The sequence below is a fragment of the Acanthopagrus latus genome, chromosome 17, assembly GCF_904848185.1.
Source record: "Acanthopagrus latus isolate v.2019 chromosome 17, fAcaLat1.1, whole genome shotgun sequence".
NCBI classification, from domain to species: Eukaryota; Metazoa; Chordata; class Actinopteri; order Spariformes; family Sparidae; genus Acanthopagrus; species Acanthopagrus latus.
In genome coordinates, this window is record NC_051055.1 from 30,546,316 (window position 1) to 30,563,405 (window position 17,090).

The following is a 17,090-nucleotide window of genomic DNA, read 5'->3' on the forward strand; positions in this document are numbered from 1 at the left end:
TAATAAACTCTGAACATGTTGAGAGGAGAGCGATGTGGTCGTCGTCGCTGCAGGATCATCTATACAACAAGTTAGTGCCGGGTGAGATAAAGAGAAAGTGACATTACAAACATGATTTTAACTGACGGGAGGTTCTGGTAGATCTCAGCTGTGACGTAAACTCACGTCCACTAAGAGTTCTTGTGTTTGTCTCTGACTCTGAGACCTTGTGAAGTGAGATGTTATAGGACGCATTCATGTGAAGATTTGAGTTTTGAATCTCATCCCCTGCCCGTCAGACGCCATCCTGAAGCTTCAGTTTTTGATGAATTTGTGGTCTCAAAACATTTTTTTTCAAAATAGGACATTTAAATATTCAGTCATGACTTTGCAGATAAATTATTTCTGGCAGCTGTGACTCGCGCCTCCTCCGTCGTCCTCCTGCAGCATCTCACCTCGAACCAGACGCTTTTACATCATGTTGTCAGAATAAAATCTTGAGTCTGTCAGTGACAAAACAGAGACTTTGAGGAGACGTGACTCTCACAGTTGGAATTGTCTCCACAGGATTACCTTGCAGTCGCACTGTTGCTGCCAGCGGAGGAGATCTGCTGGACACGTTTTAAATCATTTGCACACAAAAACACGTGAACACGGGTTTGAAAATACAGGAATTTCCCTCTAAAACTGTTTTAAAAGAATAAGTCACTTTAAACCACAACACTGGACCTCGTTTCCACTTGTCTAAATAGCATGTTTCTCACCCAGTCGAAGATGTAATATGTCAAAATCATATATTTTTGATCAGTTGTGTTCTTATATTATCCCACATTTGAGAATGTTCAGTTTGGTAACTTCCAGGAGAGAGCCAGAGAGCGAGGAGAATAAAACTTTAACACTTCATCTCGTTTGTAAGCCTGAGTCACGTCAGACAAACTTTTATAAAACTAAAAGTGTTCACACCCGAAATGTTAATAATCCCTCCGTACACAGAACAACTGTGTGCACACGACTACAGGAAAGTTGTGCTCGCTTCCAGATAAGTTTGATGAAACCTGGAGGTTTGACTCCAGCTCATATGTGAGAATAAAACAAAAGTTTAAAAGAAAAAAAAGGAAAGTCTCCTTTAAGTGACGTTTCAGGGCAGCATGTAGCATGTAGCATGTAGCATGTAGCCGAGGCCACGTCACTGCTTTCCCTCCACACAGTCGTGACGTGTCGTGGCTTCTCGTCAGCTGAGTGACCCTGAGAACATGTTTGAACAACACAACAATAACTTTTCTATTCAATCTGCTGTTAATAATGGAGGCTGTGATGATGTTTCTCTGCATGTTTACAGCACCGGCCCGCGGGCCTGCAGGCTCCACAGCTCCACAGCAACAAATAAATCCTTTGATATCACTTCCTGCCATGTGCCACCTCCTCACATTCCTCCTAGAGAGAGAGAGGTGTGTCTGAGAGAGAGGCCCTATAAAAATGGCCTCTCTGGCTCTCGCTCTCTTTGAATGGAGGAAACAAACTCGGTGAACTCGAGCCGCTGGCAGCCGACCAACTGCTGTCAAAGTTGATCCTCCGGCTGAAAGGCCTGTTTTCTTTCCTGCTCGCTCTCCATTCAGCTCAGCCGGCTTCAGTGGCACCACATGCGTCCTGCTGAAGTAAAGTGTGGACGCTCAAACATAATCATTACAGAAAGTTTACAGGATTTGTAGCAACAAAATGTAAAAGATACACTTCACAAATCACAATGCTCAAACTTCACAGGAATATACTTTAGAGAGTGGCTGCAGTTTTACAAGAATCAGCTTTTAAAGGACCAGGCTGTAGATATTTAGTAAATCACACGTGCAGAGCAAAACTAACATGTTAGTCCACCTCTCAGAACTGTCGGACGTCCTGGTTGTGGTTCCTGTCGGAGATGTAAATATTAAAAAACACCTCACAGATATTCAGTTTCATTTTGAGGAGGGGTTAGTAGTTTTTGTTCACACAAGCAGGAGAATATGGTGTGTTTGTTGGGGACTATTTTCAGAGGCGGATTAATCCACATTTGGTGCTCTGGTGAGTATCTGGGGCAGCAGGTTGGTGCGTCACTGCCCGATCCGTGTCGCCCAGACAGCTCGCAGAACCGGCTTTTCCAACGGTACATTGTTGTTTAGGGCTAGTTAGCAAATGTTGTCATGCTAACAGGCTAAATAAAATGCTTCAAGGTAATTCACTTGTCATTACACAACATGGTGTCTGTCAGTTTGTTCTGCACCTCATGTCACTTTGGATACACGTCTGCCAGAAGAATGAATGTAGATGAGTGAATATTAACATCACATGAGCCTCATCAACATGTTGACTCATGAGCTCACTGATGTTAGCCGTTAGCTCTGAGCTGAGTTTCAGCCCCACAGAGCTGCTAACACGACTGTTTGGACTCTGACGATAAGCCTGATAAGCCTTCAGACTGTCAACTTCCTGGTTTGTATTTCAACACCAACTGGAAGACTATTGTTGGTCCACACTTCACCTCTTTATTTAAACCCTGAGGACCCTCTGCAGCTGCGAGTGTGACGGGTTCAGTCCTCACCAGCACCAGAACCTGACCCACACTGTGACCACCTCAGGGTCCCTACAGAGCTGGACACTGTTTTCCATGTGTGTTGTTATTTAGAAGGTTTCTTAATCTCCTCTTTAGTTCAACCGACGTCCATGTTTATCTCTCACACTGAAGGATTACAGTAGGTTTGTGAACAAAGAGAGAGGATGAGGTCACACTAACAGCGTTCCTGTGGCGGCGGCGGCGCTTCAGGGAACTTGTGAGCGCAGCAGCTGCTGCTGCAGACAAACAGGAATTGTATCTGCGGCGCTGTTTACAACCACCGCTGACTCACATACAGGAAAACATGAAAGACAGAGGAAGTGTGTGACCCAGTTCTCTGCCAGCTCACTTCCTCGTGTTGTGGACCGACTGCTCGGTGTGAAGACAAAGACTCCAGCGTTGGAAGCTGAACTGGAGGAGGACTCGCCTGACTCACAGACACTCGTGGATATAACTGTTGTTTACATGGACAGTCACAGTCAGTCTCCTCCACATGCAGTGATGAAACACATGCAGACACACTGTACACAGTAACAGGAACACCTTAACACAACAGTCCCTACAGCAGTTTATGAGATTGAGTTCCCTGTCCATTAGTCACTGTTGTATCCATGACTTCTCCTTATTTTTCACCCCTGATTCATTCATTCTTCTTCCACAATTAAAACAAGTGATTATATTAGTGAGAGTGAAATCAGCCTTCGTCTGGTTTCTTTATCAGGTGACGAACACAGACTCCAGCTGCTTGGTGGTACAGAGAGTTATTTCTTCAGTGTACGAGCTAAATGACCGTCGGCTGTTGTCTTTGCTTTGTGTGAACACTGTGTGCAACATGAGGCGACGCGACAGTCGGCCTTCGTGGCGGCCTGACGTCAGTTTGGTGTTTCGGGGCTCTAACAGTGCAGTTTCTGGGGTCGCTGTGGTGGCGTATGAGGGTGTTAATGACATCGTGTCTGCCCACTGATGTTAGAGAAGAAGAAATACGAAGGTCTCTGTGGTATTTACTTTGAGCTTTAATGGCTACATATTTAAAAAAAATCACAAGTCCTCTGAACTTCATCAAGTAAGTTGAGGTTAAAAGTTGATTCTTGACTGCGGTGCCACACCTCATCACATCCGGTCAGATATGATCTTCCTCAGCAGATGCATTTTGCTCAGTTATCATACGAATGATAAAGCTTTGAATGTATTCATTTCTCTTGATCGTCTTAACATGTAATCCGTCACTTGTGTCGCACTGTAAACTGCGCTAACGTGTGAAAGGTTCAAGTTAGATTTGATTTATTACGTTTTTATTTTGCACTTTTACAACCTGACAAACACAGATAACAGCAGCTCAACAAACAACAGACACACCCCGACATTAATCTAATCTCAACTGCACAAACCTATAAAGGTTTCATTAATATGAATAGTGTCATGTTATTATTAGTAGTAGAAAGCCCTCCAGGAGATGTATTTATGAGCAGGATATAAACTGCTTGTTTTGACCGCGAGGAGGATTGAAGTCATTGTTTTTATTTCAGGAAGCGATGACAGTTTATCTTGGTTTCACATTCTGGTGTCGCTCCAAACGGCCACAACCTCACTGGATTCCAGTATGACTGGACTCACTGCTGCTGCCATTGAGACACACAGGAAGCATCAGCCGGGCCCTCTGATTGGCTGTCGTACCACGTGTGGCAGTAATAGTAGCTCCTTATATGGCCATGAGGACTCTCTTTGACTGGAGCATCAGGTTTAGCCCGGGTGCCGTTTCTCAGAAACAGAAATGTACACTGTGTTCTCTCACACGCACGCGCACACACACACACACACACCCTTATTGTCAGTGTATAGACGCTGGATGCCTGAGGAAGATCCACACGTTCACACATCACACACACTACTATTTTAACTGCATCCATGGATTCAGATGTATTATTTATCAGAGTATGTCGAGATGTGTCTGATTGTTTCTGGAGACTTCATGGTGATCCACGTGTTACATCATGTTCTTTAAGTCTCAGCTGCTCTGTCGAGGTTTCATCATCCTGTATCACTATATGCTGCCTTTTAATAGATAATTTATTGATTTACTGGGATTATACTTAGAGATCTGTTCTACACATTCTGGGTCAAATCTCTTTTCTTTATGCATGGCTTTCAAAATATGTGAACCCATCTTCATGCATCATTTGTGGTGTCAGCTGCTCTCAAAATAAAGTGTAAATGTGAAGGCTGTAAAACTGGAATTCCTTATTGGGTCACAGAATTTGGTGCAACACCGAGTTACACAACATATTCTGTGTTTAATTCATATGTGTCCTAATTGTAGCATGAGGTCGGTTTAACATAGATAGTTATAATAATAATGATGATGATAATGATGGGTGAAGGTGAGAGGCTGTCTGCGGCGGATTCAACATGGCTTCACCATTTTGTTTTGAGGAGAAAACGCGCTTTTGTTTGTTTTGCCCGGACAGACAGCAGCAGACAGTTGGGACTTATGTAATGTCCATTTGAAGGGAACGGTCCACAGCCGCGACGTGTTCAGGGGGAGACGGAAATCACATCACCGGCACAGACACATTAAAGTGCGCTTGTAAATCAGCTGTTGCTTTTTAAAGTTGTCTATGATTCCGACACGTTATAAAATGTGATTTTAATGCTCAGCCGAGCGAGTCACGTGTCACTGTGCTAGTTATTTTGATTGAAAGAACACCCCTCCCTCTTGCAGGGAATATGGTACGGTCCACGACGCGTCACCCATTGTTTACAAATCAACTGAGCTTGTTGGTCAGTGCCGAGCGGCGTGCAGAGAGCGAGCAGCGGCCCGGCGGCTCTCATCCACACCGACAACAACACACCGACAAACACCCTCCAGAACCGAGACGCAGCAACCCGCCACGATGCCGTGTCGGAAGGAGAACTACATCTTTCTGGAGCAGTCCGTCACCGTCGACTCCAAAGAGGTGGACGCGCTGGTGACGAGAATCGGCGAGGCGCTGCAGCTCCACAACAACAACGGCGGCCACCAAAAGACTGTGTCCGTGTCCATGTCGTGTCTGCACGGGCTCACCGGCGGCACTACCGGCGGCGTCAAACCGGCGGCCATCATCGGCGGCAGCGCGACGGCTCCGGCGCAGAGACGCAACGGCTGCTGCATGCGGCTCCGGAACCGGGGACACCGGGGGAGCAGCAGGGCAAGCCCGTATAACATCCCCGGGTCTAACGGTGAGCAGGACTGGGACCAAATCAAACCGTGGAACAAAAAGCGGATCACCGTGGAGGAGGACGATCCGCACCGGTTGCTCCAAGAGCTAATATTATCGGGGAACCTGATTAAAGAGGCCGTGAGGAGGCTGCAGTTCTCCGCCGCAGACTGTGGAGATTTCCCCAAGGCGGCGGACAATGTGCCGTGCTGATACCGTGACGGCCGGACCGGGGACCGGGTCTCCCTCCCGGGTGGACACAGACACGGAGACTGTCCACACACACAGGACTGTTTAGAGCTAATTTTCACAGGACTGGTAGCTACGTTTTTCTAATTTCATCGATTATCCTGTAACGGTTGTTACGCTACGTTGGCTAGCAGTTAGCCTAGCTAGCTAGCTAGCTAGCTGGCTCGCTAGCCGCCCGGCTAATGAGCCGTGTTGTTTATGTTTGAATGTCGCCGTGTGGGTCAGACGGTCCGGTCCGGGTGCAGTGGAGCTCTGACGCCACCAGGAGCTCACCTGACCGCCATTTTCATGAGACAGAAAGGAGGAGAAGCGTTGACCTGATTTAAAGGCTGGTGTTGTTGTGAGACGTGTTTCAGTGAAAGTCCCGAACAAAAGGTTTTCTCCTCCTCCGCCTGATGGAGGGTGAGTCACGGTGAGAGGTGGCAGGAAGTCCCGGCTCATCCATTTCTTATTTACCACTGCATCCCGGGACTGTTCACGTGGGGGGGGGCGGGGAGGGGGAGCAGGCCGATAATAAGGGGGGGGGGGGGGGCTGGATGTCTATTTTGTTTACAATCTAAGCTGGGTGTTAAAAGCTGCTGCACAGGGAGGAGGAGGGAGGAGGTGCTCCTCCATGTTGTTCACTGTGTTGTCCTTTAGCTCACTTCACCAGTGTGCCCTACAGATTGGTGGAATGAGCCTTTAGTTACACTGGTTTATGCTCATGAAGCTGATTATTTCCCCTCAGAGGTTCATGTTTGACCCCCGGGGTGTGAAAGGGCGACACTCTGCACCTCCTGTCAGCAGCAGCAGCTCCACTTTTCTCCTCTTATATAGTTTTTTTGTTTTTGATGAAGGGGATCATGGACATCCAGCACGTGGAACCGAGTCGTGGGGGGGTCATGGGAACGCAGAGGAACCCGCCCTGTTCCCACAGCGCTCTGCTGATGTGTAGCTGTTTTGTTTGTAACGTTTGGGGAGAAAAGGTCGGCCGTCACATGACAACACTTCTGTGGTGCTTTCACTTGTTTGGGAATTCCGACCAGGAGTTCAGTTTATTTTCTATTTGTTTCTTCTCTGTGTAAAAGAAAAATCGCCACGACTGCTTCGTAACGAAGTATCTGATAATGTTCCTGAGTTTTCAGGGCCTTTTTTTGTTGTCTTAATAAACTCATTTTTGTTTTTCCAAACCCTCTGTGGAGTTTTATTGCCGGTCTCTCACTTGTTCTGTCCTGAGTTTGACTTGTTCTACATGTTGTCTCCCTGTTTCCTCCGGGCCTGTGAGTGTGGACAACGTGGTCTTGAAGGACACATGCTCATTATCAGCCTATAAATACCCCTCCCCCCCTCTGCCGGATCACAGCAGGCAGCCCAACCCCAGCGGTGAAAAACATGTTTTGCTCCGGTGGACTCGCCGGCTCACTCAGCCCGGCTGTGTGTCAGTCAAGGTCCTACACACTGATCACACTCCCTCTGCTGTCGCTGCTCCGCTACTGAGAGTGTGTGTGTGTGTGTGTGTGTGTGTGTGTGTGTGTGTGTGTGTGTGTGTGTGTGTGTGTGTGTGTGTGTGTGTGTGTGTGTGTGTGTCGTCATCCGTCACAGGAGCTGACGGGGCAGCTGACGACATGTTTCAGGTCTCTGGGTGGATGTTCAGCACACACACAGATCCCCCATTCATAGTGAGGTCTCACACACACACACACACTGCTGCCTTTGCAGGTGTTCCCTCCAATAATCACCTGCTCAAAAGAAAAAAGATGGTTTTTTTGTGTCCTGCTGCAGATTAAAAGCAGCCGTACATGAGGTTTTATTTCAGTTTAGTATTCAGGTCAACTAGAAGTGAATCACCATAAAGTTCATTCATGTAGGACTCCTCTTTTTTGTATCTTTTATGCTACTGGATACTTGAATTTCCATCGAGATAGATATCTACATTACAGTAATGGGTAAAAAAGATGTTTTAATTGAGGAAGATGAGCAGGTAGAAAACCCTGAATTTAAAGGTGCATAAACCCCCACAATGTAAATGTACTCCTCTCCTCCTGCTGATGATATGAAGTCAGGAGAAGTTTCATAGTCCACAAGCACCTGAAGTAAATGGACACTTGATTTAAAATGTAAAAACAACCAAAAAATAAATACAAATACTCTAAAACTCAATTAAAACTTTGCAGAATTAGCTGTTAGCACTTCCTGTTAGCAGTGAACCTGTGGATGTTCAGACAACAGTCACTGGATCACTGTGACACTGAAGAGAACTTTAAAACATCATTTTTCTAAGGCAAATTCTGCACATGTAAGAAACGTCTGTTTGGAGGATTTCTAAGCAGATTCACAGAGTTGTCCTCTCCTCCTCCTGATGATATAAAGTCGGGTGAAGTCTCATCGTCCAAGTCTTCAGAGACCCCAAACTGATGTGAAAATATATATTTAATGTTGAAGCTGAAAACTTCACGGTAGCTGCTGAACATCGGCCCAGTGGTGCTAATTCTGTCTTTTTTCAGATCAGTCTGGGATCTCAGGGCTTCCTGAGACCTAACCTGCATCCCAGCACACTACACTATTATTAAGTTGGCAAGAAAACAACTGAGTATGTCCCAATATGTATGTGAAAAAAATTTTGATTTTGATTGTTTAAAATCATCCAGTGGAGATCTTCCTCTGCTCATTAACATTTATTCAATAAAACTACACACTGCTCCTTTAATGGTGCATTAATCAGCACCTGTAATTTGTGATTTCTTTAACTATCAATAATAATTTGTATACAACAGTGTGAAACAAAGACCCTAAACAACATGTCCGCGTGTCCGGCCTGTGCAGATGTTTCTGTTTCAGTATGAAGTCAGAATGAACATAAAGCTGCTCTGTGTTCGTCTCCTCGGCAGCAGAGTGTTCTGGATGTGCTGCTGAGACTCTGAGTGTGAATGAGCTCGGCTCTGTGGGCGGCAGCTTTGTTCTGCGGGTCGTCCTCCCACACGGCACCGCTGACGCAAACCGACACAAATGGAGGATAAAAATAGAAAAGCTGCGGTCGTATTTGTGAGCTCTCTCATTTATAGAAAACTGTGATAAGAGACACATCAGATTACATAATCGTTACTTTTGGCCAGCTGGATTCAGGAAGGAGAAACATTCACTGTGCAGCTGAACAGAACCGAACACCGGGCCGGGCCATGTGGGGTGATATCACAGTTTACTGATATCTGATACACACCTCGATATTTAGAGCACTTCATTTATATAAGGACAAAATCAAATATCACAATACTTTTAAGCAAAGAGGCCCTACCTCAGTATTGATACTGCAACCAGGCTGTATTGATGACTATTGGTACTTTCACACAACACAAACACAATAAGATTTATGATCAATAATAAAGACAAGATAAAGACAAATATTAGAACAAGCAGAACTGCAAAGTTCGTGCTCTTCGTCAGAGGTCATACAACAGAGATATGTTGGGTTTCTTTTCCCATAGACTTCAATACATCTGACGCCACAATAACACTCAGTGACATGACGCCTCTTCATCGTTTTTTAGGTTCCTTAAACTCTTACGTCATATCACCGTGTAACGACATCCAGAATCTGAGACCACGTATAATCTCACATCAGGATAAAGCCAAAGAAACAAAAGAAACCTGCTGACTTTCAAAACAAAAGACAAGAAATAGTTTCTTGTTTGCTCTTCTCTTGCACACACACACATACACACACATACACACCCAAACACACACACATATACACACACACACTGTGTTTCTAGTGGAATAACTTCATGAATGAACACGATTGAAAAGGTATGTTAACCTGTTTGCCAACTTGGCACTGTTGTAATTACGCAACATAACACAGTAGTGGAAACGTACAGCTTCATGTTTTCACTCTCAGATTCATCTTTTAAATCTGCACCTGGACCGTTTTTATGACTCATCCCATCTTCAGGAACTGCAGACTGTTGAGGATTATCTGAGCAGCTCATCAAAACTGAGGAGTCAGATAAACAGATAAACAACGAGTTTAAAGAGTTTTCTGGTTTTAACTCAGTAAACAGCACCGCGTCTTGTTTAAACACCTAAACATGAAGAGTAACTGGGTATATATGAATGTGACCAGTGTGAAGAAGAAGAAGAAGAAGAAGAAGAAGAAGAAGAAGAAGAAGAAGAAGAAGAAGAAGAAGAAGAAGAAGAAGAAGCCTGTCTGTCCTCCTCAGTGGTTATAAACTCTGAGCGTCACTCTGATCAGTCTGCTGGTGTTTTGTTCCCTGATGATCCGGCTGGTTCACTCTGCAGTGTAATGACTGCAGGACACCACTAGAGGGCAGAGTGGCATCAGAGCACAGAGGACACCTTCAGTCCACAGCAGCAGGAACACCAACACCTGTCCTGAGTTGGTTTTGGTCTCCATCTTTCCACCTGTATGAAACATTTCTGGAGGTGCTGCTGGTTAGTGATGGTCTGGGGAGGCAGAGTCGTTTTTGTTTTTTTTTTAAACATTTTTTTTTACGAGCAATATTACTATTATTATTTTGAAATATTACATAAACCCACAGCAACATAAGATCATAGCTAACCCTATTAAAACATTTCTCAACGAACTTCTGGTTTTATCAATATCTCTAACTTTTTGCCGACTAGATCACGTCTAAAATACAGTTTAAAGCTGCAGCTGTTAGAGTCACCTCACGGAAAGGAGGGCCTAATGCTGTGAGTCTGCAGGCGGCGCAGGTGGACGTGAACTTTTTGCAATTTGAAGCTCGGGACTGCGACACAGAGCTTCCACCTCCAGTGTCCTTATATCGCAGATTAAGTGGAGACACTCATTTGACGTTCCCATCAGAGTATAACCATCAGGGACCAGTTGACTGCCGCTGCTTGATCATCTCCTGCCGCCCGAGCTGGTGGCTCCACCGCTCTTATGATCAACTCATTAACTTTTTCTTTTGTTCATCGTTGGTGCCTAACTTAAGAAACTCAACTCCAAAATATTGTGCTATGTCTTCCATGTCTTTAACTTTGAAAACATCAACTTGACCTATATGATCTTTGAGAAATGTATCTGGCATAATTGACTCTGCTGTTCTGACGTTGGTCGGGAGTTCGTTCCACCTCTGAGGCTCCAGAACAGAGAAGAGTCGTCACTTCTCTGAGCAGCTTTGTTTGCTCTCAGCGATGGTACCAGCAGCACTGCACTCTTCTTGATGTAGAAGAGTGCAGTGCTCTTTCTGGGGCGAGCGGTCTGACCAGTGTTTGGACGTAGACCTGTTGACAGCCTTGAAGTCCAGCACCATCGTCTGGAATCGGATGGGGGCCCCAACAGGAAGTCAGTGGAGGTCATGGAGGAGGCGGGTCACATGGGAGAGTCTGGGTAGATTGTAAACGAAGCGCTGCAGCGTTCTGGATATACTGTAGTGGTTCAGTGTCAGAGGCTGAGAGTCCAGACAAGAGGGAGCTACTGTAGTCCAGGCAGGAGATGACCAGCGCTTGGACCAGGATCCTGTGGATGTTGTAGAGGGCAAATCTGCAGGATCGGGCCACAGCAGCGATGTCGGGGGTGCAGGGCAGTCGAGGATTACGCCCAGGTTCCTCAGTGTAGACAAAGGTGATACACGACATCCTCGACAGTGACTGACAGGTCCATGTGAGTTGATGAGCAGCTGTCCAAGCAGAGATGATGCAGACATTCAGAGATGAGCGTCACAACGTGGCTGTTGGAGGAGGATGAGGGGAAAGAGAGGAACAGATGGTGTCGTCAGCAGAACATCTCTTATCTACTGTACTGCAGCTGGTTCGCCTGGTGCACTCCTCCCTGCTCGCTGCTGCAGTGCAACAGGAGGCACAAAGACAGAAAGAAGTTCATGTCGAACATTTGTTGAATTAACAAGAAGGAAGAAATAATGAAGAAAAGTAACACAACAAATGTATACAAACATGTAAAAATCATGCGAAAGGATAAAGTAAAATCATTTGTTTTATAACATGGACTGATCATTTTGTGCACTTTGTTTGTTCAAGAAAAATCCAGATATGACAAAGTATGTGGGGAAATAATTTTGTTACTGTTCCATTGATAAATTATATGATAAATTATTTTCTATTTATCTATGGGTTTGAACTGATTAATAATCTAAAGGGAAAAATCAAAAAAACACTTAAAGGTCATTAAAATTCATTCAGATTTAGTAATTTGATGATGCATCCACCTTAATTATTAAAAAAGTATCAGTGATACTGGACCTGTATTTACTTGGATTGATACCAAATCTTGCAATATCACACATCACATGAAGACACATGAGGCCACATGAGGACACATGAGGACACATGAGGACACGCCCAGGCAGCTTATAAAAAGAACTGGTGACTGGCTCCCCAAATCTTTATTCTGGTTGGCAGTTCACTTGTTTTTGAGAAGGAATAATTATGGCATTTTTCAATGATCCTGTGTTTTACCTTGAATCTGATGCTTGTACAGTTGAAAGGATTCAAGATTTGGCTGCATCTTATTCAATCGAGATTCCCACGACAGGCACCAAAGATGAACTAAAGAGGCAGTTAATTAACGGGTTCATCAGAAGAGCGGTGGAGCTGCACCCGCCGACTGCAGTGGTCGCTGATGCTCAAAACGTGGATGCAGGAGTGGAAGCTCTGTCTCGCATGACCGAGCATCTTCGAATTTCAACAGGTGCACGCAGTGTGTTTTCACGGGATGAATTTCTCCAGGATCCTATGAATTACCTTGATCGTTGCACAAACAACCAGATAACATTCTTGGGTAATTATTTTGGAGTCCAGTTTCTCGTGGCATGGAGGAAAAGTGAACTAAAGAAACACTTGATTAATGAGCTGATACACAAAGTGGATGAGACTGGATCCCCACCAGCTGCAGCAGCCGCCAGCTTGGAGTGACCCTGAACCGTTCTCTGATGGTTGTGCAGGTTCGTCCGCTGAAAGTCTGAGCTTAACCCGCAAAATAAAGACGCTGCAAGAGGAAGCTCTGTCTGTCAGTACCGAGCTTCTTCGAACTGCAGAGGGTTCACCTCCTGCAACTTCACCTGCGCTGGCTCCAGACACACAGCATTAGTCCCACCTGTCCGGGACTTCATGCTAACAGCTGCAGCTTTAAACTGTATTTCAGACGTGATCTAGTCGGCAAAAAGTTGGAGATATTGATCAAACTGCCAACCAGAAGTGTGTTGATGATGGTTTGTTCAGGGCTCCTCTCTCTGCTGCTGCTTCAAAATCCTTTTATGTTTCAGTGTGTTTTTATGTTTGTGCTGAGTCAGCGCTCTGAATATCTACGTGACCAGCATCGTTTGTGCCACAGGTGTACCTGCACCTGAAATATTTTTGATGGGTGTATTCAATCAAGTTGACAAGCTGTATTTGTGTGAGTCTGACATGTTGGTGTGGTGCATTAAAATGAGGTTGTGTCTGTTCATTTGTTATCACTGTGGTCGTGATGTTTCCTTCTGTCACTGTGACAGTTTGCACTTCCTGCTGTGCGTGTTAGTGAGGGAGCTCAGCCATTGTTGTTTGGTTTCTGTTGATTTGCTCAGGTTTTATTCTCTTCATCCTCAGTGTGATCTGTTGTGGTGGCTGTATTTTTCTTCTCCAGTTGGGATTAAACTGAACCATATTCAGTAATCTGTCTCTGTCTGCTTGATATTTAGTTGTGTGGATTACTGTAGATCACAAGTGGAAGTCTACATGTGTGTTGTGCTTGTGAGAAGGACGTGAGGATATTATTATCATCAACACTCTCACTCCCGTCTCCCGCCAAGAGCAGAATACAACATTATCTAGGCAGGACGTCCCTGTTACCTGTTAGTGGAGTCAAACAGGAAAAGGCACCTTTTCTGCCTACAAACCTGTGCATGTCATGCCAGATCTTCACAGAGCTTTGAAGTATTGGACTGATCTCACTTTGGGAAGGACAGTTTTTTTTTACCAGTGAGTTCCCCCAGTAATCTAAATGGGAAACAAGCCCATGATTGGAGTGGGTCCTGTATTCCCTTTACATAGCAGTGAACCCATTCATATATGAGTCTGCTATGACAGACCTAATTGTTTAATATCATGTTAGCGAATGCATGAGCTCCGCTGTAAAGTTTTCATACTTAACCTGAGTTTTTTCTTTTGCCAAATGACCTTTGAGAAGAAGAGTCCCAGAACACTGTGTGAAGCGAGAAAGGTGGCACTTCCTGCTCTGTGCGCAAATAAACATCACTGAGACAAACAGACTCCATGTTTCTACTCAAAGACAGAAAGAAGTTCATGTAGAACATTTGCTGAATGAACAAGAAGGTCCAAATACTGCAGAATGAGTCAGAGACAGAGTTTCACAGAGTTTATAAAGTGTCTCCAACTCAACAACTCACTAAACTGACACATTTGTTAAGGGAGTCTGGGGACTTTCTCCACGGGGACAAAGAAGTCGCCTGTATTGTTCCTGTTTAGTGTCTTTGTAACATGTGACATGTTTAGATCAATAACATGTTTCTTCTTTCATAAATGGAGTGTAAATGGTGAAATCAGTGTGAACAGTGTGATGATGATGAATCTGGTTCTTTAAACTTCAGAGCCGACAGCAAACTGAGATCAGAAACAGCACAAATGAAGCACGTTTCCACCAATGTGTTGTTGATTAGTAATCGTATTAAATGCTGGATTATAAAATGTCACCAACAGGAGAGAAAAAAAGGGGATTTGTTGGAGCTAAATTAAGCCTGAGACACGGGAGAGACAGCCGGAGGGACGTCAACATGTTTGTGTTGTAAATATATAAAATCCTAATCTGATGACGTCACGACTCAGGAACACTGCAGGCGTCCTGCTGCAGGCTGCACGTCACACGTCCACATGCTGATCGGAGCTGAAGCTTCTGGTTTGATGTGAGATCAACTGAAACCTGCTCAGACTGAAGCTCTGCAGACTGAACGTGAAGGGAATATTAACAGCGACACAAACAGAAGTGACCAAAAAAACGTCTTTGTTTATTCTTTGGTTTATTCCCACAATGATCAGAGATGTGGATGTGTGAACAACAGGAACTTTTACTGGCCCTGACGGCTGAAGTGGTCCACGAGGATCGACTGAACCACATCCAGAACCTGAAGCATGCAAACAGAAGGCCCGGGACTAAAAACACTGGACTGGACTTCCCCTGTGAGATCACACGGAGGATGTTACAGTCAGTAAGAGGACAGTAACAGTGACTAAACTTTATATCTAAGACAGAAAGATTCATGAGCTCTTCATCATCATCATCATCATCAGCATCCAACTTAAAAACAAACAGCATCAAACATTAATCTGTGATATATAAAACATTAAATTTTCCATCGTCTGATCTCATCTGTAGTTTTTCTGCCTCCATCTCGTCGCGTCTCATTCATCGTCTGAGCGCCAGCTGTTTCCTGCTGTTTCCAGCTGTTTCCTGCTGTTTCCAGCTGTTTCCTGCTGTTTCCAGCTGTTTCCTGCTGTTTCCAGCTGTTTCCGGCTGTTTCCAGCTGTTTCCGGCTGTTTCCGGATGTTTCCGGATGTTTCCTGGCTGCTCGTCATCAGTCTGTCAGCGCAGCGCTGGTTTATCTGATGGTACAGACAGCTGCTGCAGGAACAGAGGACGAGTTCCAGTCACACTCAGTTACATCAGAGAATATAAATCCAGCGTCCTGCAGCCTGAGACAGACGACCACGCTGAGCCTGAACAAGTTCAACAGAGACAAAAGGTTCACGTGAAAACATGGAGGCAGCAGAACAAACGAAGTGAATGTTGATTAGAAAATGACACCGTCAGCGTTCAGACCGGTTCTGTATCAGCAGAACACTTCAGTTCTCTACATGCAGATGGAAGCCGGCCCTCCACCAGGTGGACTCACCATGCTCACCTGGTGTCAACGTGTTGATGAGCTCACCTCGCATCGTCGGCTTTTTCTGTCCAATCATCGAACATTTCTCTTCTAACAGCCATCAGAGAAACTTTTATTCTCTCTGTCAAAAGATGAAAAACAGACGAGAGGAACGACTTTATTCCTGCAGGTCGAACAGCAGACGGACTCTGGACTCTTAATGTTCGGCTGATGTTTCAAACACAGAACAACACAACTCTGATATCGTGTTGATTAAAAGCTCCGTCTGACTTTCATTAAACATCAGAGACGGTTTGTCGGGTGTTTTTGCTCCACAGAGAGCTGAACACAGATCAGACCAGCTGAAACACTGAAGCTGCTCGTTAACGGCACCAGAGCTCCTGAAACTGAAGCTCTCACCCAAATGAAACCTCGGCTTCTTTTGTGAATGTATGTGAGTCAAAGGTTTGTTTAAAAGCAGAATTACGATGGAAGAGCCATTTTTAAGATTTACTGTATTTTCGTTTTCGGGTCAATCTCATTGTCAGTGGGAGTGCTGCGGGCACTGTAATGTTAGAAACAAAATCTGTATTTCTAAAACAGTAAGAAGTCTCGACACAACATGAAACTTTGCTGGTAGCATCACCAGGGTCTCTGCACATGAACACCAGCAGACTCGGGCACATTCACGAGAAAAGCCGAGGTTGTGTTTTGGCGGCCGCCTTGTAAACGAGCGTGATTCGGCTCCGTCTGCAGTTTGTCGGTCCGACACGCTGGACAAAGTGTGCAGACGCCTGCTGAAGCTCTGCTGCTGCTGCATCGCCTCATGATTTCACCCTGAGAGGAAACGCAGGCCGGAGGCGTCTGTTACCACGGCGCTCGTCACAACACGAGGAAGCCTGCAGCTTCAGTGTAGATAATCCTGGATTATTGCAAATACAAATTGCTGAGAAAAGTGATTAATGATGCAGTTTCATCAGAAATTCTTCAGTAGGGACGAATTAGCATTTTCAGCTCAGGTGTGTGGAGGCTGACCCACTTTGGGCTGAGACAGGACCGACTGTGACGTCCTCGCCTCTCCCCTCCCGTCACTGCTGGGAATAACCTGCCAGCTTCGTCCTTGGAATGATCTCCGTCCGCCTCCATCGTCTTCCCTCGGAACAGAACTGGGCTAACGAGGAGTCCCGGACTGGGAATTCTGGGAGAGCAGGAATGATCCGGAACAGGCGGACGAGAGCGAGCGCTGTG

The 17,090-nt window shown here is 45.3% G+C and overlaps 1 protein-coding gene and 1 long non-coding RNA gene across 2 annotated transcripts in view; one reads left to right on the top strand and one right to left on the bottom strand.

The window, feature by feature from the left end:
* Positions 1 to 5,327: 5,327 nt before the first annotated feature.
* LOC119006042 (glycogen synthase kinase binding protein) lies at positions 5,328 to 6,266 on the top strand. Its single transcript, XM_037074373.1, has one exon. It carries the CDS (start codon positions 5,458 to 5,460, stop codon positions 5,971 to 5,973), a length of 516 nt encoding a protein of 171 aa, XP_036930268.1. The 5' UTR covers positions 5,328 to 5,457; the 3' UTR covers positions 5,974 to 6,266.
* An 8,714-nt stretch (positions 6,267 to 14,980) lies between these two features.
* LOC119006049 overlaps positions 14,981 to 17,090 on the bottom strand; it is a 2,340-nt gene continuing 230 nt past the window's right edge. Inside the window, exons 1-2 of the long non-coding RNA XR_005070654.1 lie at positions 15,909 to 17,090; positions 14,981 to 15,696 (exon numbers count right to left, since the gene is read on the bottom strand). The exon at positions 15,909 to 17,090 is cut by the window's right edge and continues 230 nt beyond it. This is a non-coding gene — a long non-coding RNA (uncharacterized LOC119006049). The remainder of the gene's footprint in view (positions 15,697 to 15,908) is intronic.

What these genes read in the sequence shown, in the direction of transcription:
- LOC119006042 (XM_037074373.1), top strand. Translation starts at nt 5,458, where the DNA reads ATGCCGTGTCGGAAGGAGAACTACATCTTTCTGGAGCAGTCCGTCACC.